Here is a 25,410-nt window from a genome sequence, read left to right as displayed (position 1 = left end):
GTCTCATATTTTGTGCGCCCTGATTTTTGCCACGTTAACTTCAGAAGCTCCAGAGTCTTTGGGCTTTGCCTGGATGAATTGGGTTTAAAGCCTGAATGTAGTTTGTTGGAGGGAGGGGGTCCTTCTTCTCCTCCTTATGTGATTATGAAGTTGCTTAGATATGCCGACTATGTTTTGGTGGGGGAGGGGCTTTTTTATCTAGATATTTGATGACCTCTGCTCTTGTGCTCCTTTGCTCGGTGGTCTAATCGCTATTGTAATGGAGGAGGACTCTGGGTGCTTTATGGAATGATCCCTCCTCTCCATCTGAGAATCGCTCGGACTTGGGGGGGGGGGGGGGGTCACCCCCTTTCTTGTCTGTTCCCCTGTCCCCTCTCTTTGCTTATCTGATTGACCTTGTGTGCTGTGGTGGTGGTGGTGGGGGGGGGGGGAAGAGTCTATAGAGGTGGACACGAAGCCACCACTCAGGGCATGAGTGGCCTGATTGCCTGTTGTGGTAGTTGTGGGGGGGGGGCGGTCGAGGGAGGGTTGGGGTAAGGGACTTGGGGATGGATCATGGCGGGGGTATCGAAGGGGGGTCTGGGTAGGTCACAGTAGGTAGAATGTCAGAGAAGGGGGTCAAGGGTCTGATCACAGTGAAAGAAGAAGAGGGAGCATATAAGCACAACACAGAAGCTGAATTAACACACATAGGATCGTTGAGAAGGTATCTTGTTGGTATGTACTACTTACTAGGGTTTATACGGCATGATCAAGGTTACTATGGGGTGGCTTTCGGTGGTAGGCTGTTCTGGAACCAATATAATGTCTAAATTGAGTATTGCTACTGTAAACCTATGTGGCTTTAAGAATGGAATAAAAGAAGGGTAACTGAGGGGTTGAAAGTTCTGGGGCAGATATTTATTGTTTCCAGGAAACACACATTAATTGAGCTAACGCGATTGCTGGAAGCATTAGGTTTAGCATTGGTAGCGAGCACCACACAGGACACACAAACTAGGGGGGGTCCCTATCCTCATACAAAGTAAACTATGTGATATAATATGGGTTCTTTCACCTTATGCTCATTGTATAGCCCAATTCTAGATGACCCAGGTAGCACAGATTTTTAGCGGTAGAATTAGCTGCATGGCCTGCTCCCTATATTTTATGTGGCCATTATGCACTTTAATGGATCCAGTGGCACTGCTCGAGATGCAACTGGTACCTTTGCAGGCCATAAACCACGTGTGTTTAGAGCTTTACGCAGTTTAGTAAAAGATAGAGACCTGGTAGATGCATGGCTGAAACTCAGAGCTATGATTCAATTATCAAGGAAAAAATCTCTTGGAGAACACCATACATTTATATATTGTACTACAGCACCTCCTTACAGGTCATACAATCATCTATGCCAGTCTTAAAAGGGACCAACACAACAATTAATAATCACATTTATCAAATTTTAAATTAGTCATATCACATAAATCATACAATTCATAAAAAACATTAAAAACATTAAAAAACCAATTAAAAACAAGACAAAGTCTTTTAGCACAAAAGGGGCAATTCACACATAATACATACACATTTGTTATCAGCAGGATGTAATTCATGGGAATCAACAGAAGGTGCGTAGTCTTGAGAATTTCTTCAACATACAACACTACCGTCTTCAAATTTAACAATAGTAGGCGTTGACGCATTTCAGTGCGAAGAGAACAATACAACCACCTTCTTCAGGACAAATAGAAATATAAAGTCCCTCCTAATTATTTGCAAAGCATCGTTCTGTATAATTTATCCTGTATAAAATCATAAGACAAATATCAGCTCAGGCCACTTATAAAATCCATATAAAAAAGGATAAAATAACAACCTTATATCAATGTTTACATTTTCCAATCAAGCAATCCAAATGTAAACAGAATCTATGTATAGAGAACCGTAATTTCTATAGAGTTTCTTTAAAAATCTTTTTTAATCAGAGTAATTGTCTAGAAAGCCCCATCAAGACTGGAATACAAATCTCAATGCCTTCAATTCACCTAGTACATAATAAGGTGAGGTCCTGTGCAGATTGGTCTTTAGAATGTACCCCCCCCCCATTTAGCGAAGAGTGCTAAATGGGGGTGGGGGTACAGAGGGGATACGTTGTCCACACTGTTGAGCCCTTGAAGCAGATTTGATCCAAATGTTTTGTATATGCCCACGGCTAGACTCACCTTTTCAGAGATCTCCAAATTTTTAGGTGTTGTCCTAAATTCATTTGGTATTGACTTCTCAGTAATACTATTGGGGGTTCAGGGGACTATAAGAGGGTATTATTTACTTTTCATTGCTATTGCAATATGTCATTCTTTGCATTGCCTCAGCGTAGCTCGACCTTCACTCCCCCCCTTCCTTCCAACAAGGATGTTTCCTTTCAATTTTTAACTTGGACCCTGTGCTGTATGAGCGTAAAGGAAGGAAAGCCAGGCAGAAGGGGAAGAACATCTGGGGGCCTCTTTCTGATTTGATAAAGTCCTGTCAGCAGGCTGGTGGTCTGTCTAATAGCTGATGGAGTCCACTTATGATTTGGCTGAAAGGCTTATGCAATCGGATACCTGCACACTTAAAGCACTTTATATTTTAACCTACTGCATTTTTATAGTACTTTGAGACATTTTTTTAAGTCCTGTTATTGATTGTAGTTTTATGTCTATCCAGCTATAAACTATGCACAAATTTCCTGTATTGTATCTAATGTCTCTGGGTTGCAGGCACGGAAATCATTTCAATGAACTGTTGAATATGATTTACTACTTGCTGCGTGGCCTCTTAAGCACTTTAGAAGTTAGGTAAATGCTAGCACTTTGCACTTTAAGATTTTTGGGATTTGGTTTCCAGGCAAAGGTCCTGTGGAACATAATCCCTAGGCGCTAAACTCATGTGCATTAGCACTTCAGCTATCCCAAATAGATGAATTATGTATATCTGTTAATTTTTCTTGTATTATTTAATAACTACTAACTGTTCCGTTGTCGTTATGGATGTATATCCCTGAAGACCTATTGATTATAATCCTCTTTTACTGTGTGTTCTTTCCTCCCCGGCATTCCCTTCCTGAGGATGTATGCACGGAAATTCTAAAAAAGCATCAATAAAAATATTTAAATAAAAGAAATTACATGTATTCCAAGTCTGTCAATAAACATGTTGCCTGCCAGTATCCCAATTTATTGTTAATAATGGACATGATACACAAAATAGGATTCAATCCTAAAGCCTTATAACGCTTTTTAATATCAAGTTGTCCCATCGCTTCTTAATGGTATTGGGAGCTATTCTTAACAACAACAACATTACCCCCTTTATCTGCTTCACTGATGATTATCAACTTATTAGACTTGAGACTTTGTAATGCCAAAAACGTATCTTTTTAAGGTTATTGGATTTAGTGTTGCAGAAAGTAGATATTCTTATCATGTCGTCCAAATCATACAAATCCATAATTTCCTCTTTCGTTAAGATTTTGGTTTTAGCGCGGTAGACCATTTTCTTTCAACAAGACGCGCAAATCTATATGAGCACTCCCAGATGCTGCCAGAGATGGCTGACCTGATTTTGAGTAATAATTTCTTTATAATGGACAGTGGTTCCAGCAGCTGCAGGGTACTGCTAAGGGAACAAGGTTTGCACCCTCTTATGCCAACCTCTCTATGGGCTGGTTTGAGAGGATGCATGCCGGGTCTCCAGCGGCATCCAAGTGAACTGAGTTTATCCACTTTTTGGGGGTGATATATTGACGATATTGTCATCTAGACAGTATATCTGCTACGAATAGAAGACATTTTTGAATACCTCAATAACAATAGTTTGATTGTCAAGTTTACTATGAATTGTCAGAAAAGAGGAACTGCTTTTCTAGATGTGACCTTTTACATTACTGGCAGCAAAATTCAAAGCACATTATATCAGAAACCCACTGCCTTCAATACCACACTATTAGCAACAAGTGTGCATCCATCCAACACTATTACATCTATTCTGTTTCGCTAGATACTACATGTTAAAAGAAATTGCAGTGAGGAGGTAGAATGCATGTCTAATCTAGATCTTATGAATAGCTGGCACAAATAATATACTATACCAAGCTCCTATTAGATACACAAAAGAAAGAGTGAGCAACTTTAAGAGAGAAGATCTTCTTAGAAATAAGAAAGTAAAGAATAAGAAAAAAACCACCTGGCTTTCATCACCACATATAATACCTCTAGTCATCAGATATTGGGGATTATTATCTGGTGCACCTGGTTTAGAAACCGTACTTGCGGATAAACAGAGTGTGACATACAGAAGGGAATGCAATAATAAATAGAATATTAGTCTCAGTTACAGATCTCTGTGTGAGAATATGAGATCTATGGGCTGGTTACCTTAACCATGTGGTTTCTATACATATACTAAATGTACCATGGGTCAATTCGGCATGAACAAGACACCCACTTTTAAATTTAACACCAGTGCTAATCGCAGAATGACTGCCTTTATCATCTGCCTGACGACATTTGTTATCTATGCTATTGTGTGTAGGTTTGGTAAGGTGTATGTAGGTAGTACCACCAGAGAACTTCGAATAGAGGAGCATATTAGGACCAGCCGAAATAGAGATACACACTGTCTTCTCATAAATGGAACAGAAATGCAAAATGTCCTCTAAATTTAATGGAATAGATTCAGTGAAAATAGATAAACATAGTGGTGATAGGGAACGTTTACTCCGGCAGAGTGAGTCAAAATGGATTTATTGTTTGCGAACTATTGAATCTGGCCTCAATAAAGAGCATGAATTTCATCACTTTCTGTAATGAGTTGTGAATCAATCAGGATGATCTGCCTGTTTCTTGATGGAATCAATTACCGTTACAAGTTTTTGAGGACAGGTTGGCATTTATTGTCATTTCTGTATGCCCTGATTCCATCTCATGTTGGATTAGACTGTCAGTTGAGAATCTTGTTGAAGACCGGCTTGAATCTTCTATGCTGAACTGTGATAGACGTGATTGTCCTTTGTGGTCCGGTGCTGATATGTTGATATAGTATTGAGGTGAATAAATCAATACTATGGAGCAATAACAGGACTGTGATCTCTTGCTTACACTTTTTTGGTACCTCACTATGTGGATTGGATTGTGTTTGTTGATTGCTCATGCATATGGTTAGGATTTCAAGATTGTTTCTGCTTTCTACTTCTGTGTCTCCCTATAAATAATTTTTTAAGAAGTGAATCTCCTTTTAAGTCAACCTTATTAGGGAGTTGACAGATATATGCTGCATGACAATGTTTTGATAATATTCTAATCAATACAGTGCCTATTATGCTTAGGCTACTGATATATTTAATACAAATTATGTAGTAATATTTGTATTATGCAAATGCATTGAACACTACATGTTTGATTGCTGTTTTGATTCAAACTGTTACCGTTACAAGATGGCTGCTGTTTGCAAGGAACGAAATGGAACTTGTTTGAACTTGTGAACTGTGCATCTGCTATAGTGATAGTATGTTCTTTTTATGCTGGTTATATATTTTTCATTATCGATGAAGTAGGAAAGAAGTTCCTGTTGACTTGTCAGCTAAAATAATACATTAGAGAGTGTTTTTGGTATATTCCCTAAGACAGTGTGTGACATCATGTAGCACACCTAATAGGACCTTCGTCAAAGTTACCATTCTACAATGGCTGATGCAATTGCCTTGATACGAGTGACGTGATTTTCTCCACTTGTATGGAATTAAGGCTAATCTCATGAGTATTTAAAATGTTGCCAAATTTGAAAACGTTTTTTCTTTTTGTGACGTACACTAACAGTGATGTAAGGTCAGACGTGACCTAACTGGTAAGTGCCAGGGTACGAGTGAGTATTGTTTGATGACCGCCATTCTGTGTACAATGTCTGGTTGGGAGATTACGCGTGCTTTGATTAATGTTAGATTTTAGTGTTGTGAAACATTTGGGACCTTTATTTTTGCATGCAGGCTCTCACGGTTGCCTTACCCTGCATTCGGGGTGAACGGTGTTTGCACTGATATCTAATAGGTTAATTTTCCTCATATGAGTTGATCTGAGGTAAATGTGTTACTGAACATGAACACAACTTTGTTGCTTATGCTGTACACGATCAGTGATGTTAGGAAGGGTTGGATTGAACTTCGGTAAGTGATGGGGTATGAATTAATGTTGCTTGATGACCGCCAGGCTCCTTATAATGTTAGGAGGCTATGTTTGCTCTTGACCATGGTCTGATACAATTGTTGTGAAATATGAGAAGACTTTCACAACTGTGTGTATGCTTTCACAAGTATGGTAATGTGTAGTTGTGGTGAACATTGATTGCAATGATATACAGTGTCTTAATGTAATAGTTGAGCGAGCACATTGATTCAAGTGTGTTTACTTTGTATTTCTTCAGGGACTCTTGCTCTTAGGAGTTTAAATCCTTTCAATACCTTAAAAAATATGGTCTTAACATACATTATTATGGTATTCGTTTTTGCAAATAGAAATTTATTTTGTGTGTTATTTAAGGATTTTAAAGAGAATTGTTGCATGAGCTTTTTGATAATAATGCAGATCGTGTTTTTTTTTGTAAGGGAGAAGTTATATAGTAGATGGTACTTTATATGTTTATTCACATGGCAGTTTGGTAAGAGGTACATTTCGAGCTCTGGTGATGTGGCTATCGAATAAAATATTTACTCTTCACTCACAGGTGAACTATAGTAGCACTGTTTAGTGTACCAGGGTTGGACCTTCTTGTCTAATATATTTTGTTTAATTGAGAAGCACTGAGCCGAGTAGTTATGTTAATGTTAACTAAATAATTTTTGGGGAAGGAATTTGTTTTCCACTTTTTGGGCATGCTGGAATTACAGTAATAGCATTTTAACATGACTTGTTATGATCTATTGATTACAAATGAAGGTAAGCAATTTCTTTTTTTATTTCTGTTTTTCTCCAAAATGGCACTTTTGTGAATGTTGCACCGATATATGATGTATGTGGATTTGAATGAGTTCAAACCTCTTTCTTCTTTCTCTTTACTATTGAACATATTATTACTGAAAGCTCATTTACATCTTCGAAGCTGAGATATGGTTTTTTTGGACCCCTTCATGTGGATTTTGTTGTATCCGTTCTGTTAGAAATCTATTTTTGGAATACAGGGTGGCTCAGAGTTACAACATTCAATATATCTCAGATTAAACTATAATTATGACTGTCTACTGATAGGATTGTTTTTAGAAACAATGGTATGTTTAAGGAATTGGAACATGCAGCTGAAAACTATATTTAAACAATTTATTTGAAGACTTTAGAAATTGGGGTGCTTAATGTTGGCTTACTGTTTCAAATGTGGGTTTGCCCAAATTACTGACAAAACTGTTCTTAATTATGTCTTGTGTCAATAAGGTTATATATTTGTTAATTGGTTGCTTTGTATGTTCCTTTATTGTGCATTTGTTGTTTATAATTTGCACTGATCAATGTTTCGTATGTTGCTTAAGCTGTGTCAAATATGTCTTTTAACAGCCCTGAAGAAGTCCCGGTCTTATGGGTCAAAAAGCGTTGGCTGTGTCCATGTTCTTGTTATTTTCAAGCAAGAAATAAAGAATGAAGATTTTAACCATACCGGTTTCTTGACATCTACATGAAATTAAATAAGATGATGTATAACTCTGAAATAGAATTTATGGAGAGATACTAATACTCTGTTCTTGTTTTTGGTATTTTTTGACTCCCACCAAAAGTGATTCTCCTTTATTTTATGTTTTGCACTTAATTTTGGCGCATTCTATGGGACGGTTGGCCTTGGGAGTGGAGTACCTTTAGTTTGAAACTATACTGTGTGTGGCAATCAATACCATAACCGTACTTGTGTTCTCTTTTTGGTACCATATGTACCATATCTTCCTTGCTGGACTTGCCCTTTCTGCAGGGTCATCCCCAAACACTTTGACTTCACCCTCCTGTTTTCTGAACCTGTGTCTGTTGGGTTTTAGAACTCTGCACTGTTTACCACTGCTAACCAGTGCTAAAGTGCTTGTGGTCTCTCCTTAAAACATGGTAGAATTGACTTCCATCCAATTGGCATATTTAATTTACTTGTAAGTCCCTAGTGAGGTGGCAGTACCTGTGCCCAGTGCCTGTCAATTAAATGCTACCTAGTGAGCCTGCAGCACTGGTTCTGCCACCCGCTTAAGTAGCACTTGCCTTTGCAGCCTGTGTGTGCAGTTTTAAACTGCCATTTCAACTTGGCAAAATTAAACTTTTGCCTTGCACAAACCTTCCTTTTTACTACATATAAGTCACTACTATATTAGGCCCTAAACAGTCCACAGGGCAGGGTGGAGTGTAGTTAAAAAGTTGGACATGTACTTTTAAGTTTTACATGTCCTGGCAGTAAAAAACTCTTACATTCGTCTTTCAGTACTGCAAGGCCAACCTCTCCCATAGGATACCAGTGGAGCTACATTTAATAAGCTGTAACTTCCAAGTGGGACCACATAGACAGGTTGAGTTTGATGTCTAAAGAATTGTAATAATTAAAAGCCCTCTTTAATGGTAAATCACAACTCTGAAAATGCCACTTTTAGAAAGTTGACATTTTCTTGTCCTAACCGTTTGGTGCCTGCCGCCTGATCCTGGGTCACATGACCAGGTGTAGTTGGTCTTTGTCTACTGCTCCCAAGTGGTAAGACAAAGGTGAATAGGTGTTGACAGGAGGGAAGAGCTGTCGCCTACCACACTTGAACATTACAAAGCCTCTGACTCAGCACACTCACAAAGGGTTTCACACTAGTCCTTTGCCCCCCCCCCCCCACGACAAGCTGGTGCCAGGTCAGGAAATTTCAAACACCTCTGGGGTGGAAACTTCCACCAGTTTCTCGTACATCAAAACTGGAACCAAGTATATATATTGGACTCTCAGACCCATCTTTACAGTACACCTTTGCACCGGTGAAAGGCTCAAAAGGACTGCTCTGCTGCAAGAACGACCAATACTCTTTTGCCCTCCTGCATGAGTGAAAAGGACTGGATCTGCATCCTGAACCCAGACCATCAGAGTGACTCCAAGGGCTAGTTGGCTGACCTCCTGATCAGAGCTTCGGGTACAGAAAAGGCTCCAACCACCTTGAACCCATCACCTGGATTTTGTCTGCTGTGAGTCTTGCCCCCTAGTGGTGCCAGCTGTGGTCACTTGGGCAGAATCAACACATCTCCTCACTACTCTGCATCAGAATTGTCGCAGTGTAACGTATCTTCTTACAGCTCTGCATCGCAACCACCGCTACATGAAGCATCTCTGGCGCAGGATCTTGCATCACAGCCCACAGCTTTTTCGGAACCGCCGCTGCGCGATGCATCCCTGAGGCAGGACTTCAAATCGCAATCCTTGTCGACAGCTACATCTAAACTACCGCTGCACAACCCATCTCAGACGCAGGACCTCTCATCACAGGCTGCAGCTTCTCTGAACTGCCGCTTCACAACACATCCTTAACGCCCGACCTCGCAACTCTCCACAACCAGGATTTGTTCAGCTGGCCTAACTTGGTTCCTATATAGGGCCTGCGCTCCATTGTGATCGGTCTGAACTTGTCACTTTGTCCCAGTCATGGTCAATCAGCTAACCATAGTTGGCGCATTGTGCTTTTAAACTCTATTTTCAATTAAATCTTTAGATTTGCTCAGCTCTGATTCTACTGATTGGATTTGTGTAGTTTTAGTCTCAAATAATGTAATAAATTCTACTATATTTCTAAATTGGGGATGGGATTTTTCTTCTGTTGTGTTTTCACTTTATTACTGTTTGAAGTGCTACATAAATACTTTACATATTGCCTCTAAATTAAGACTGACTGCTCTGTGCCAAGCTAACAGAGGGTTAAGCACAGATTAATTTGGGGTCGCTTGTGTCTTCACCCTGACATGAATTGTGGTGGCTGCTTGAGTAGGGTTTCACCCACCTCTGCCTGTAACCCAATGTCCTACACCATGCATGGCTCCCCGTACTCACTTGGCTAAAATAAGTGTTCCTGAAGTGAGTCCGAGCTAAAGACCACTTTATCGCAGAGTACGGTTTGCGAATGCAGCAGTCATTTTGAAGTATTCACCGCAAAGCCTTCTTAAAGTGATTTATTTAATCTAAATTAACGCATGCAATTGTCGGCATGGCTTTCCATAATTTTTACATCATCTCGAAAAAACTCTAAAAGCATTGGCCATGTGAACAGTTATGCATTTATTTCTTGGAGGTAGACAATTGCTGTAGAGGTGGGGGTTCGGTGCATGTCACAAAGTGTAGCCTCTCCTGTCACTGTCTGATCACATGCACAAATGGATAGGCTTGCTGCTTGTGTACTCCCTCCTGCCCCTTCGGCGTTCTTGCTGCTTGTGACCTCCCTCCCCAGCCGGCATTCTTGCTGCTTGACCCCTTCCTCCGACCACTTTCCACGTTCTTGCTGTTTGTCCCTTGCCCCCCCCTCCATTCTTGCTGCTTGCTCCCTCCCGTCCTACTGGAAAAAAAGTAATATGGCTCAGCCATCGCTGGCGGCATAATAGGGCCTTTTTTTCAAACTTTCAGTCATGCAGCTCAGCAGTTGCGCCGCTGTACAACATCCTAAAGACATTGACAAGGCAAATATCTCTCATAAGCGGGAGCTATGGGCTTTGACAATACTTCTTTATATATGTACAGTAAGTGAAAAAAGTAACTATTGCGATAGCATAGCGAAGTATAATACATTTAATTTAAAACTCACCTCCACCAAGCTTTAAAATGAGCAACGGGAATTGCTAAATCAATGAAACAGAGTTTCGCCCATTGGTAGTTGGACCTTGATATGCTAAGCCCGATTTCTGTGTTACATTTTCACACTTATTCTCAATGCCAGTGAATGGAAGCAGAAACTCATAATGGGCAAAACCTGCTGTTAGGAGCTAATGAGTTGGTGCAAGCTTGTATTATAGGAAGAATGACAAAACAGCATTTCCTAGTAATTACATGACTCTTTTGTTTTTGTTGTGTAGTTGATTAGAGACTTTCATGCCAGGCTGTTCATTTATCTCTGTTGGTTGTATATCCTTCTGTTCCTCAAAAGGACTCTTTTCATACTATTGATGCCAAAAAAAAGACTTGCATTACCCTGTACAGAAGACCAATGACTTAAAAGACATATCTTTGAAGCTTGTAGCTTGGGGCAAGAGGCAGTTTCTTTCCAATGAAGGCATTGTGAGGCCAGCTACTTGTCACTCTTCCAAATGTCATGGATTGTCCCAGGACGTACTCCTTTAGAGGCAAACTTTTTGCTACAAACTCTTGGTCCGACACCTGTTATGCTGAAATCTGTATAAAAAATGTGAATCTTTATAAGACCTAATTCAAGCCGTCCGAATTATGTCTCAGAGTGGATATATGCCATAGCCAATTCTTCTTTGCTGCGCGTCTTGATTATCATATGCTTCCGGTGGAATGTTCCGAGCTGCTCCGCTTTCATCTGGATGCTCGTGTGTCTATTATGCTTACCATACCACAAAGCAGACAAACGCAGAAACATACGAGCATGCAGATGAAAGCAAAGGCCCTCGAATGTTCCACGATATGCTTATCATAATGAAAAAGCACAGCACAGACGCGGCAATTGGCTCATCGATTGGTACACCAACCAAGACCCATGTTGAGAGGATCTGGTATACTTCACTTATTTTGAATTAAAAAATGTACCAGCCTCCATGAAGATCTCGCAGATTAATTATCCCCACCGAGATCGAAGCGCAGTGGCTTAGCTCAGGGAGTGCGCGGATGTCCTTTCATTAAGAGACTGAGCCATTGCATGTTTGAGTACACCATAGGGCACCGGAGCAGGGGACCCCTTTCATGAACTGTCTTACGTTAAGCAAGGACGCCATCTCGATACCATTAGGAATGGGTCAGGCAATTTCCACACATGAAATGCACTGATTATGAAAAATGCTATCAATATGTGACAAGATTGTTTTGAAAAATGCTATTAATATTTGATAAGAGTGTTAGTTTCACGTGCAAATAACCGTGGTATTGCTGTTTTGTGATTTTGTTCAATGCTAAATGTATTGAAAGTGAAAAACTCATAAAATGAGTACAAACCAATTTGGTACTTGTTGAATAATATTTCGCTGTAGCAAGGTGATTTGCTCGTTGAAATCTTCAAATTATTTTCTTAAATAATATGATTATTAACATGGTGAAAAGGATTTGCATGTCATATCTAAGTAATGTATGTTAATCAATAGCGCCTTGAGACCCTCACGGGTGAGTAGCGCGCTCTACAAATGTACTGATTGATTGATTGAATAGTGAATGAGATATATTAAATACTGAATATAATATAGTAAGCAGAGTGCTTGCACGCCGACTACTTTCACAACTGATACAACTTGTACACACAGACAAGTGCGGTTTTGTGCCAGGACGTAGAACATCTTTAAACATACGACGACTATATCACATGAGGGACGCAACCCATACCAAACTAAGAGGAGCTACATGATTTCCCTGGACCTACGCCAAGCATTTGACACCCTCAGCTGGGAGGACATGCTAGTAGCGCTTAGTAAATTTGGTATCCTCTCTGTATACCTACAATGGGTGAAACTGCTATAAACGTTACCAACAGCGAGAGCACGTACAGGCATACATATTTCACAGTCCTACCCAGTCTGCAGAGGCACAAGGCAGGGATGCCCTTTCTCAGCGCTGGAACCACTGGCACTGAGACTACGACAAGAGACAGCGGAATGGGGTATCCGTGTAGGCCCAGCAACAAACGCATTGTCTCTATATGCAGACAATATCCTTTTATATATCAAGAACCTACATGAGGATTTAAGTTCATTAGCCAGCATTTTCACACACTTTGAGCAAATCTCGGGACTTGCTGTAAACGCGACCAAATCATATGCCTTCCTTTTTAAAAATGACCCACAGCTTGCAACAGTGGAATTTGGAGACCTGAAGCTCCAGGCCATGCCCTCCACTTTCAAATACCTAGGCATCCAAGTATATAGGACACCTTAGGCTCTACTAGAAGGCAATCTCCAAAAAGCAATATCCTCGCTACGCTCCCAGGTATCCTTCTGGTCTTCCCTTCCTCTATCGGTAGCGGGCACATAGCAATTTCCAAAATGGTTATGCTCCAGTGAGTATTATATTATTTTACTAATTTACCAATAGTGATTCCTAAACAGCCCTAAACACGCTTCTGACAGAGCTGATGTGGGTATTGTACCGTAGAAGGATGGGACTCTCTAAATTACAGTTACAGACTGATAAGGGTGGCATGGGAGCATCTGATTTCCGAGCATTATGTTTTGCGAGCCAATTACATTGGCTGGCGTACTGGCTGTCTGGCCACAACCTACATGAAATAGGATACACGCCGAGTAACTTAGCACAGGGGACACTACACACATTATTACTACCCCGGATTAAGACTCTGGCGTCGGCTTCATTGTTATTAAATATTCCTCACATACTGGAGAAGAGCCCTACAATACACAAAGTGAACCACTCCCTAAGCCCTGAACATCCCTCTTATGGGCCACCCCCCCCTGCTTACAGGAACACTAACGAGGCACCATTTATGCCCATTGGATCAGGCTGGAGTGACAACAATAGGGGCATTATTTAGTGATGGGATTCTACTAAATCACGAGGACTTTGTCCATGAACAAGGACTTCCGGACTCCCTATTTTTTAATACATGCAAATGTTACAAGACCTGTCAAGATGCACTGGTCTCCCACTGACACAGAGCCTCACACACACAAGTTCGTCCACTAGATGGGAAATGGCAGACATTTGATTAGATGGCTATACAGAGGATTCCGTGCACACGCAGCTGTACCTCTTACACAATTAAAGGTAAAATGGGAATGAGATCTATAAAAGGTACTTCCAGACAAGGAATGGGAAACACTATTGGCTTTTCCCCAAAAAGTATCACACAACAACAGATTCAAATGTATACAATACATTATGCTACATAGAGCTTATTTAACGCCACACAGATTTCACAAAATGTACCCGGGGGTGCTGGCAAAGTGCCCAAGGTGCCCAACCCCAGACCCGAGTTTGATGCATATGTTTTGGGTATGTCCGACCCTTTCTTCCTTTTGGTCACAGGTGTTGGACACAGACGCAATTAGTGAAGTGACTGGGGAATTGCTCTGGGATACAGCCGAAAGCTGTATACTGGGATTACACGGTTGACCCAAAAATCAAAAGTTACAAGTGAAATTTGCGGATCTAGTACTACTCATTGCAAAATGATTAATAACCAGAAGATGGAAATCAGCCTCTCCTCCAAATCTATTGTATTGGCAGGAAGACATAGTTCGATGTGGGAAGGCAGAGAGTGCTGCAATACGTAGAGAGGAACACAGAGGAATGTGAAAAACACCAATATCAATGGAATGGGACGTAATGTTAGAAGCTTTTAAAGCCCTTGATATGCAAATACACTAACACCCTGAACACTGCTCACCCTGTTCCTAACATCATAAGACAGATCCTGACAGCTAAGATGTATCTCTTAATAGCAGAGCACCCAGTTGACGTTATAGCAACATAACCACAAAGCCACGATCAAACCACATGAATGACAATCTCCGGACAAATCCATCCAATGTCGCAAAAAGCTGATTTTAGATCTAGTAAAACTTTGCCAATCATTACACTGGATACTAAGGCTGGTTATGTCTTGTGTACAGAAAAGATTGTGTGCTAAGTAAGGGTAGGAAGGGGGTAGTTTATATACATCACAGACAGAAGATGGCACACCGGACACATGTATAACACAGTACGTATACCCAGATTTGATGTATAGCAATAGTATTGAATATATACAAAGTTAATGATATAGATGTAATCCAATTATACGATTGACAACTGGCAATATGAAACTACTAGACCCACATATGCCAAATAAATTACCAAATCAATAAAGTTTGTAGAAAAAAAATCTATAGTTAATTAGGGTAATACTTTCCTTAGAAAAAAAGTAATTTTTGAATCTTTTATAAAGTTGCTATTTTTTCGTCCCAACTGTTTGATGCCTGTGGCCTGAGTCGCAAGGCTTTGGGTAGTTGGCCTTTTGTGTGGTCCTCCCAGACAGTAATACAAAGGGGGACTAGGCATTGGCATGATGGGAGGGATGGAGCTGTGTGCAGCCTGACTTACATTTCAACGGTGCTCCAACTCGGCACACACACAAAGGGCTCTCACAACAGCCTTTTGTGACCACGGAGCCTGGGCAGGGAGTCAGGAAATTCCAGAACCATCTGTGGGGTTGGAAACTCCAGATGTTCCTTCCACTTCAAAGCTAGAAACCACGTATAAATAAATATAGGACCTCCGACCCATTCTTCAGTTCACTTGTAGACCTGTGGAGGACTGGCAGAGGACTGCCCTGCTGCTTAAGACCTGTTGTGTAGTTCAGAGGACTGCCTTGCTGTTCCCAAAGCACCGTCCTTCTACTTGAAGCCTGCCATGAGCCCACAGAAGACTGCCCTGCTGCTTGAGACCTGTTTTTCTTCTGGAATCAAGGACCATCAGAGTGACTCCAAGGGCTAATTTGCTGCCCTACTGTTCAGAGCTATGGGTACATGTAAAGCTCTGACAAAGTTCAAAGGGTTCCTTGATCTAGCCTGAAGTGAGTACTGACCGTCCAAGTGGTGCCCACCAGTCTTGGACCCTTGTAAGTGGTGCTTAGGGTGCCCAACCAGCCAAAATTCCAACATTGGGACTTAAAATATTTTCTGACAAAAAGTGCTCTGAAAACTGAAAGGAGACCAGAACCTGCCTGCTCACCGACCTGCCCAATGTCCATCGCCACCAGCCTGGCTTTGCGGTACCTCCCATTGCATTCTTCGCCACAGTCGCATATCCTGTTCAGTGGCTCTTCTCCGGTAGGATATCCGGCCTCCAGGAGCTCTCATCGGATACAGCCTGCAGCTTTGTCCCAGTGGAGATTTTCACACTCTAATAAAGAGATCAAGTCGAAATGAAGAAATCTTCACTGCGACTTCGTCTAGCGGGATCTCAATGATGATGCAACTTCCTTGGACACTGCCAGCTGCCGTGCCTCGCTGAACATTACCTTTTCAGACATTTTTCTTTTAAATTTTTTTCTAAGTCTGAAGGTAAGGTATCTGAACCGTGCTCCATTGTTGTCGGCCATAGCGTTTGTGTTTACCCGGTCTCGGACAAATAGATATCCGCGGTTGGCATTTTGATCTTTTAAGTGGTCGATTGCACTAAAAGCTTTAAAAATTCATAACTTCAGTTCTACTAATTGGATTTTTATCGTTTTAGTGTCAAATAGGTTAATACATTTTACTCTATTTTCTAAATTACTGTGGGATTTTTCTTGTTCTTTCTTTCACTTTATTGCTGTTTGTGTGCTGCATAAATAAGTACATATTGCCTCTAAGTTAAGCCTGACTTCTTTTGTGGCATGCTAAAATGGGTTAAACACTGGTTAATTAAGTGACTTCTGTGGTTTACCCTCACTAGGATTGTGGCTGTTGTTTGAGAAAGGTGAATAACCCCGTCAACCAACAACCCAATTTATCACACCATTCCACTAAGTTTGTCAAAATTCAAATAGTTATCCCTACTGATGGTTAAACGGTAACTACGTAAACGCATTCTGAGATTTTCCACAGTATGTATTACAATTTAAAGATTATGTCAACCAGATCCAAGTCTTCACTAGAGAGTTACTGTTGCGGGAAAATTAGTTTGGTTCTAATAGGCCTTAAAAACCGGCGTCAATTGCAGGATACATTGAAAGTTGGGCTCTACGAGAGCCCCCCGATTTGTCGAAAGCAACTTCTGGATCAAGTATCTTCGGACAATATTTTTAGTTTTATGGAAACCGAAATGTGTATGATTTGCTGTAAGTACATTTGTCTTTTCATATTTATGCTTGTACGTTTTATTGCCAGTTTGGCCCTAACTCTACTTATATGTTTTTATTGGGTACAACTATGTTCCAGAATGTGTGATGTGACCACGTTAAACCAAACTGTCTCATCATTTTTGACCCTTGTTTTATTTTTTCTAGGTGCCACATCTGGCATTGGAAAAGCCTATGCTGAAGAGCTGGCACGGCGGGGCGTAAACGTCATCCTCATTAGCCGGAATAAGGAGAAGTTGGAAAGTGTTTCTGATTCCATCGCTGAGAGATACAAAGTGCAAACTGCATTTATTGTAGCAGATTTCAGCAAAGGCCATGAAATTTACCCTGCAATCAAAAAGGCACTGAATGATGTAGAGATTGGTATTTTGGTAAATAATGTTGGAGTAGCTTATGATTACCCTCAATACTTTAGTTTGGTGCCTGAAGAGAAGCTGTGGGACATTGTCCACATTAATATCGCTGCTGCTACGATGATGACAAGCATAGTGCTTCCAGGGATGATAGATAGAAAAAAAGGTGCTATTGTCAACATTTCTTCTGCCTCCTGCTACAGGCCTCTACCACAGATGGCTGGATTTTCTGCTTCAAAGGTAAGAAAACCTGGAGCTGCTGTAAAACCTTGGGACAGATAACCAACATTCTGCCAACATCAATCTGCTACTAATGTGCCATGAAGTCTCTGTCACAAAGGTGGCAGTATTGGTGGTTCACTCTGTCATAGTGGTGAATATACAGTGATAATGTCAATGATTATTAGTAATTCCAGGTATATATAGTGAATATCTGCAACTTATATGAAGGCATACTTCTAGAACATGTACTCCACATTTTGGAAGTAGTATATGGTCTAGCACCTAAATTGCAGAGATGATATCACCAAGCTAAGGTTTGGTTGTGAAAAAGGGATGAGGAAAGAGCTGGGTAATTTAGTTTGACCAAAGAGGCTAATGGCGGAAGTATTATTCTGCACAAGGGATCTTGGGTACGGTTTATGCTTGAACCTGTAGTCCCGAGTTCAACTTTTTCACCTTGACCAGTTATGGGAATTTTGCCTTCTGTTTCACGGATTTCAGTTCTCGAATGGACACATCATGTTTTAAGTATCGAAAGCACAACAGTACAATACAGATTTGAAACAACAACTGTTAATCTTTAGTTTTTGACAGAGTTAAATATTTGCAGTTTTATGTTCTTATAGCAGAATGGTTTTTAAATAATCTCACAGCATTATTAGTAATTGTATGACCTCTGATCTCCAAAGAAGCCTACATTGCATGTAAATGGAATAGGCAGGCGTCTTTGGGCTTGATATAATTAAAAAGACACAACTGCCAGGAACTCCTAGGTAGCATAGTAAAGTAGCACGAATCAAACATTACACTTTTGATCTGTATTACTGCACAAACACCATGACATTATTTTAAAGTAATTTGTGCTAGATTGCAGTTGCGAAATGATGCAGGATGCATTTTAGCGTGGTGCACCATGGATGTCGTCATTGTGTAACATAATTCAGTGAACTGTAGTTTTATTGCAAAGTCTCCTCTTTTAGTTGTTTTTCTAGATCACCCCGTTCCCTCTCACAGTCTCAACTTTAGTGTCATGAATCCTTTCTAAAATAATGAACTCTCAACTTTAATGTCAGGAACCCTTGGCTAAAATAATTAGGTGCCGTAAGAATTGAGACCATCTGTCTATATTTCCCAAATGCGAGGAACATCTTTAGCTAGTAGGAAACTACCAGGAAACATTCTTAGCTAAAAGTATTGTAAGGTCAAGTGAGCCGGTGAGATCTCAAGTACATCCCATGCTGCGTTTTATGTGCTAATGTGTCCACTGGTGGACACACTCAACCACCACCCAGCCTCAGAGGTCTGAGGTATTTTATCAAACCTTAGTCTACACGGTCTCCCTTCTACTGTCACAGAATAAAGGCCACTTCTTGGATGACGTCCGGTCTGTCACCCACTATACAGCCATCTCAGCATAATACCTTCTGCCGTTGAACCAACCACTGTCTGATTAAATTAACTCTAAAAATAAACCCTTCCCTTTAGAGCCCCTCTGTATGCCCAGAAACCAACGAATCTGCCCGCAGCCTTAAGAATACTGTGAGATTCCCTCCTCTTGTCTCTCACCTCCTTAGTGATATAAGCAAAGCTGCAGATGAGGTTGTATTACATTATGAATGCAGTCAATGCAAGCTTCTAATCCTGACCTCACCAAGAACAACTTCCATTAACTTCAACTCACTTGGCACTGATCCAGTCAGACCTCACCAACCTAAAGCCCAATCTCCTACCCTAAATTCCTTTTTACTCCTTAACCGTATTTCTAAATTGCCAACAATTTAACCAACTATCAGTCAACTGTCTGTCTATTGAGATATTTGTGAACACCAACTGCAAAGCCTCTTCTATATTCCCACAACATAGTCCATGCTATGATGTTACCAACCTCATTATTGAAAGATTAATATAATGCAGAACAAAATTGCCGCATAACTCATTTATATTCCCTTTCTGTTGCGTAGAGCCACCTCAACCCTCACAATGGATCCCTTCCAACAATGAATCTGAAACTTTTCTTCACAAGCTACAGCCTTCACTGGACCCCAGCATCCTTTCATGGATTATTTATTCTGTCCACGCAGAATCCATGGGGCTAACATCATTAAACACTAATTGCCACCAGGATCATTTTCACCAATCCATCCTCACCTGCTTTCTGAAATCACTACTTGACCAGTATGGCTTTTGCCAACCATTGCTGCTTCCGTCTCTCCAGAAGCATGGGAACAGCGTGGTTTTTAAACTCTAGGAGTTCATTAAAATCTGGCACATCCTTGACTCTTAACTACTTTCAGACTGTTATGGCCATTGGCTACTTAATTCTTACAGGAGCTGATGACGCATCCTATCCCTGCCAATCCTTCATTGTCGGCAATGACCTTGACCTTTAGTAGAATGACTGTAAGCCGCAGCTGTAAGTGATGGCTCCACCTTTGAGAGATTCACTTCATTCACAAGCCACAGACAGCAAGGACTAAACAAAAGACCCTTTTATCTGAGTCATGTGTGTAATCCCTCTCCTGTTCAATATTGGACAGGGCACTATATCCTACCTCTGCCAGGCCGCTGTTATTTATGCCATTTTGTTCATGCCCTATACCCTCACTTTTATTAAGGTTTATTTCTTGGTCAGATCCTGTTTTTAGGAATGCTAAATTCTAACAAACTGTTACTCGCCATCAGTGCTCCTTATATACATGCCTCCTGGGCTCTTTATCATTCGGAAATCTACTTTGCAAGTTATTTTCTGCATATCATTGCATTATGAGACTGTCCTCAGGAGTACTACGATTTGGTCATGAATGGAAATCTCTTCTATTCCTGAGATTTGTTTACCAGTTGTAATTCTCTTCTGCAGAACTTACTCTGAATATTGCTTCTGATGATATTTCTTCTGGGCACACTTTTGAATTCGTCTGATATGTATAAAATATATTCCTGTTTACTTGTTCTGGTTCACTTTTTGCTAAAGAAAGTTAAAGGTATTCGTGGTTTGTGAGAAATCTAAGTTGTTTCCCTTAATATTTCTTGAGTACTCTGCTTACCAAAACTCCTGCAATCTTACCCTCTGCTTGCTATATACATTATTGATTATGAGCTGGAGATAGGTAAGAGTATTGAATTAGAAGCGTGCAACAGTTTCTTTGAAGCATTCCAAAGTCGGGCAATCATCCATGAATCCTGCTGCTTTTTCTGGAATATTTGGCACTCTCTTCAGCAAGGGTAGATCTGCCATGGGTATGGTATCATTGCACTATTCGCTATAATGTAAAGTAGGGCACCTCAACAAGTATAGAGCTAGTTCTTTACCACATGAGGAGCTTCCCAGAGGCCAGACAATGTAAGTGTACTGGACATTATTCTGAGGTCTCCAATACTGAATAGAGAGGAAGGCTACATTTCAAATATACACACCTTCATGTCATGGTACCCAATCTGCAAGACTTCTGTCACATTAAGCTTAACATTAGAAGCTTGAGCTAGGAAATTTGCCTCTGTCTACAGGAGAGGATGTTCATCTTTGTCTGGAGATAGATGTGAGATACTGTCCTTGGGCAAATGCATACTCTGTGGAAACAAATCCCCCCTTTTTGCTACTTCCGGCAGTTAGGAGCATTGTAAGAGAAACAAGACACATGAAATTGAGAATAAAGTTTGTAAGAACTGCAAGTGCATCGAAAACTGATCAAACCTCTTTTCCTGTCTCACAAGAAAAAACCCTGGTGCCTATCTGCTTGATGCATCCTTTGTACTTCTGCTATTGTGCTGGATGTCCTAGGTTCTTCTCACTTGTTGATGTTCTATTACTATTTGTGGAGGACTGATGAGACATGTTGAACCTGTCTATTTCTCCCTGCTTTCTTGACAGCTTCGAGAGACCTGTCCAACATTGATACAGTTTCTGGTGCCAAAGGTCTATGACAATTTGCATCACATGGTTGGATTGTACACCTCCCTGTATGGTCATAATCAACACTTCATTGATCATTCTGATGTCAATAAGTTTCCTTCCATAGAAGTAGTGCAGTGCAAGAAGCTACCTATGGGAAAACAACAGGTCACCTTGAACATTGTGATATTGATGTCATACTCACGGTCTTTCCTTGATACCAACTCATACATCAGGCTCACATCTGTGTTGGTCCCATATCTAAACTCTTATGAGCAAATGTAGATAGAGACATTTGTGGTTTGCATATATTAAGGGAACACCCTAAAGCTGGTGTTCAACTAGGGCTCATCAGAATAAAATCCAATGTACTGATGCAGCGGTCATCCCCTTCACCTACAAACCCCTCATTCATGCATTGTCACTAATGATCTTCTCGGGAAACAATGAAGCCTTATACTTTCTGATGAATTGGGAAGCTACAAAAAGTTTCTCTCATGGCTTTTTCTACTGAGAGGTCTTTGGCATATACATCGAATAGTCTCTTGATCTGCACAGGCATGTTGCCTGCCTCAGACAAAGCACATTGGTGATGTGCCAACCTGGCCATCGTGCCCAAAATGTGCCTTGCCCACACAAAAGGTAGATTTTTTGGCTTTCTGGGCCCTAAACTGTGGAATAGTGTTCTGGAGTCTTTGAGGCTTAACACAGACCTTCTTTCCTTTAGAAAGAATCTAAAAACTTGTCTCTTTAGTCGATAAGTGTCTTCTTCGATTCTTATCCCACCGCTGTTCATGCACTGGGACTCTCTAGTTTGAGTAGTTGTGCGCTCTATCAAATACTGTTTTTCATTTCATGTGGGTGGTTCTGAAACGGGTAACCTGCATTCTAATTGAACGAATGATGTAAATATTTTATTACACTTTTCAAAATTCAATGTTGTCATCACCTGAAACAGTGCACCTAACCAGGACAGACGAACAATGTTACTTGAAACTCTCACCATAGGGGGTTAGGAGTGTCTAATGTTCAGGCAATACTAGAATAATGATTTAGGTCCTACAGAATACTCCCATTGACAGGACATAAACAAAGAGAAACTAGCAGGATTTCTCTCAGCAGCCTCAGGCAACGCAGCCAACATAACTGGCCTCAACGTTTTATAGCCACCTCAAGTTAAAAAGATCTCCCACCCGCAAGTTCCACTGTCAAACTTGTCTTCGCCATTGAACTTCAGCCCCTCTACATAATGTATCGATGTCCGTTTTAGGGAGGTTGTTTCTTTGTGCAATACCTTCAAGCCATGGGATATATGATAGACTATTGTGCCCCAAAACCAGCAGGCTGCTTGTAGTTGTCTTCTTTGCTCAAGCAACTCTAGTCTAAGTGCTGGGAACAATAATATGCATTTACCCCCAAAACAAAAGCCGCATTGTAAGGCAGCTGTGCTCAAAATGGGCTTACTGATACCGTTATCCCAGAGACCAACTACCACAATGCCGTGCTCCCTTTCTTCTACTTTCTGCTTCATCACTTTATTACTCTCTCCACATGGATAGATCTTCCCTTCCAGGGCCGGGTTTACCTCTTGCAGCAGATTTTTTTAGGATTTGCTACTTATCCATTAGTGGCCAGCCCAGCACCTGCAGATTCCACAAGCACTTTGCATGCTCAAAATGCTCTAGTTTTTATTCCATTTCCATCACCCCCTTAGCACACACATTTGAAACTCTATATTCCGTCCAGAATAGCCTCAGCAATTTCATGTTTTGTCACTGTATTATCTGCCTTTTCTTATCTCTTTTCAACTTATTTTATTTTCTACTCCAGCTGATTGACCTTAACCGCAAAGGCTGACATTCTCCTCTCCATTGTATCAGTTTCCATGTATCTGTCCATAGAAGGACTTTACTCTCCCTTCAACAATTCTTCTGTCCCATCTTATTCACCAGAAGTATTCTCTGTTTCCATTGACTATCCTTTTTTTAAATTCTCCAGAAGATGGTGCTCTCCATTCTGTTGATTTGGTGTGGCCCGCTGGGACCCAATTAGCACATCCGTCACTGTGCAACACTTATTTGAGGGACTTAGGATGCCATTTCCAGTTTTGTTCCAATGCTCAGGTTTTCAAATTGCTATATAACCATTCTCCTATGTGGAAGGACAGGGATGATTGATCATATCAGGCTAGACTATTCTGCAGTGCCCCGCAGACCACTGCATCCAAACCCATCTGCCCCCCTCAAGTAGTTGCTACTAGATGGGCCTGCGTCTAAGCAGGGGTGTAATAACGGACTCCCCGCCCCACAGTCTGGCTTCCATACTGACGCTACTTTTTTGCCTGCCACTGGTTCAGCTGGGTTCCTTATCTTAATGGTTGCTGCTGATTTTTTCTCCAACATGACCTCCAGCTGGCTTCTTCTCACTGATACCAGCTTTTGTCTCAGTCAAAAAATGACAGCTGCCACCGTTTCTATACTGTCCTAAGAGAGGGGGCCTCTTGGTCGAAAACCTTTAGCCTCATTGCACCTCTACATCACCCTCATTGATCCAAGGGAGCACTGGAGGTTCTGCTGCAATACAGAGTTGTGTGAGGCTAGAGCAGGGTCCTCTGACTGGGAATGTAGCCCACCCCACTGTGCGCCCTAGCCCCTCTATTGAATGATTTAAAGGAAGCATTCATTCTGGGTTAGCAGAGTCTTTTGTTATTACAAAGAGGATCCTCTGTTACATTTGCTGCTGATTTATTGAAGATCAGCTGTAAGATGTCTGCTGGAGTAATTATTTTCCACAATGACACAAGGCTTTGACTACGTTGTATCTCTTGAGAATTTGTTTATTTGGCTTCTAAGGGCAAGGTTCATAGACCCTATATACTTGGTTGTCTCTAGAATTCTAGATAGGGGTGTGCCAAGATTGTGGCGGATTGAGACGCCTTTGTCCTTCCCACTGCATCGGCTTGCAGAATAAGCTGATCCTGTTCCCACTGTTCTTGCAAAGGAGAGTGGCAAGAGAAGGGGAATGAAATTCTGCAGGTAAGACACCCTGAGAGGAATAAGTACGGTCCTGAGAGAAATGTGGTTAATACCCCCATAGTAAGATGCCGCTTCTGCAAGTACAGCCAGATATAAGCTGCACATGTGGAAACTTGCCTGCTAAGAAGAGAAGTTCTGGAGGAAGCTCCAGCACCGCCGGCATGAAACTCCCAGGGTTCCAGTAGAAGGCTTCTGAGTAGGTCAGCAGCTGACAGGCGTGGAAGCTGCAGCTGAAAACACATAGCTGTCCCCAGAGGAAAGGAGTGGTCCGGCTAAAGCAGGAATATTTAGACCCTACTCTGGTGCAGCACATTAGTGCTCAGCGAGTGAGGTGAGCAGCAGGGTGTAAGCACACAGACCGAAGAGTTGTTAAAGTTTGATTAGAGGTACACCTAAATAACTTCGTACAGTAGCGCTCTGGTGGAAAATAGAGCTTTAAGTGAGGGCAACAAGGTGCCTTGAACCTCAGAAATCATAAACTAGACTAAGAGAAAAGTTGTAAGGCGTGAGACTGTCTAGCAACCAAGAACTCCCATGATCCATGGAAGGATACATAAAAGGAATAATGTGGGTCCCCATCATCTAATAAAGCGCTAATCTGAAATTAGTTTCGACCCACTACAAGAACCACCTGGGAGATTACAAGATGAGGGAGGGCAGTGGGATGCTCGCTGGTTCTCATTAACAGGGTTAGGATTTTCTGCACTGCAGCGCAGATGCAACAGAGATAACCGGCAAAGAGGTGATGACTTGCTTCTGGAAACGCTTCTAGAACACACACAATTGCTTCACCTAACGGGGAAAAAACAGCCCTTGAAAGAACTGTTTCAGAAATCAGTTACCCAAAAAGTTCACTCGCATAAATAGAGCAGACTGGCGGAATATAACATCATGGACTTCTGGGGTGAAGGCATTTAAGGC

General features: G+C 41.2%; 1 protein-coding gene across 1 annotated transcript in view; it reads left to right on the top strand.

Annotated features, from left to right (window-relative positions):
• LOC144797816 (inactive hydroxysteroid dehydrogenase-like protein 1) overlaps nt 1-25,410 on the top strand; it is a 78,532-nt gene that overhangs the window by 19,069 nt on the left and 34,053 nt on the right. Inside the window, exon 3 of the mRNA XM_078668614.1 lies at nt 17,138-17,583. Within this exon, the coding sequence (XP_078524740.1) occupies nt 17,138-17,583 (446 nt within the window). The remainder of the gene's footprint in view (nt 1-17,137; nt 17,584-25,410) is intronic.

This window comes from Lissotriton helveticus, chromosome 12 (assembly GCF_964261635.1).
Source record: "Lissotriton helveticus chromosome 12, aLisHel1.1, whole genome shotgun sequence".
NCBI lineage: Eukaryota > Metazoa > Chordata > Amphibia > Caudata > Salamandridae > Lissotriton > Lissotriton helveticus.
Note: the sequence above shows the minus strand (reverse complement) of the source record. Positions and strands in the feature narration are given on the sequence as shown.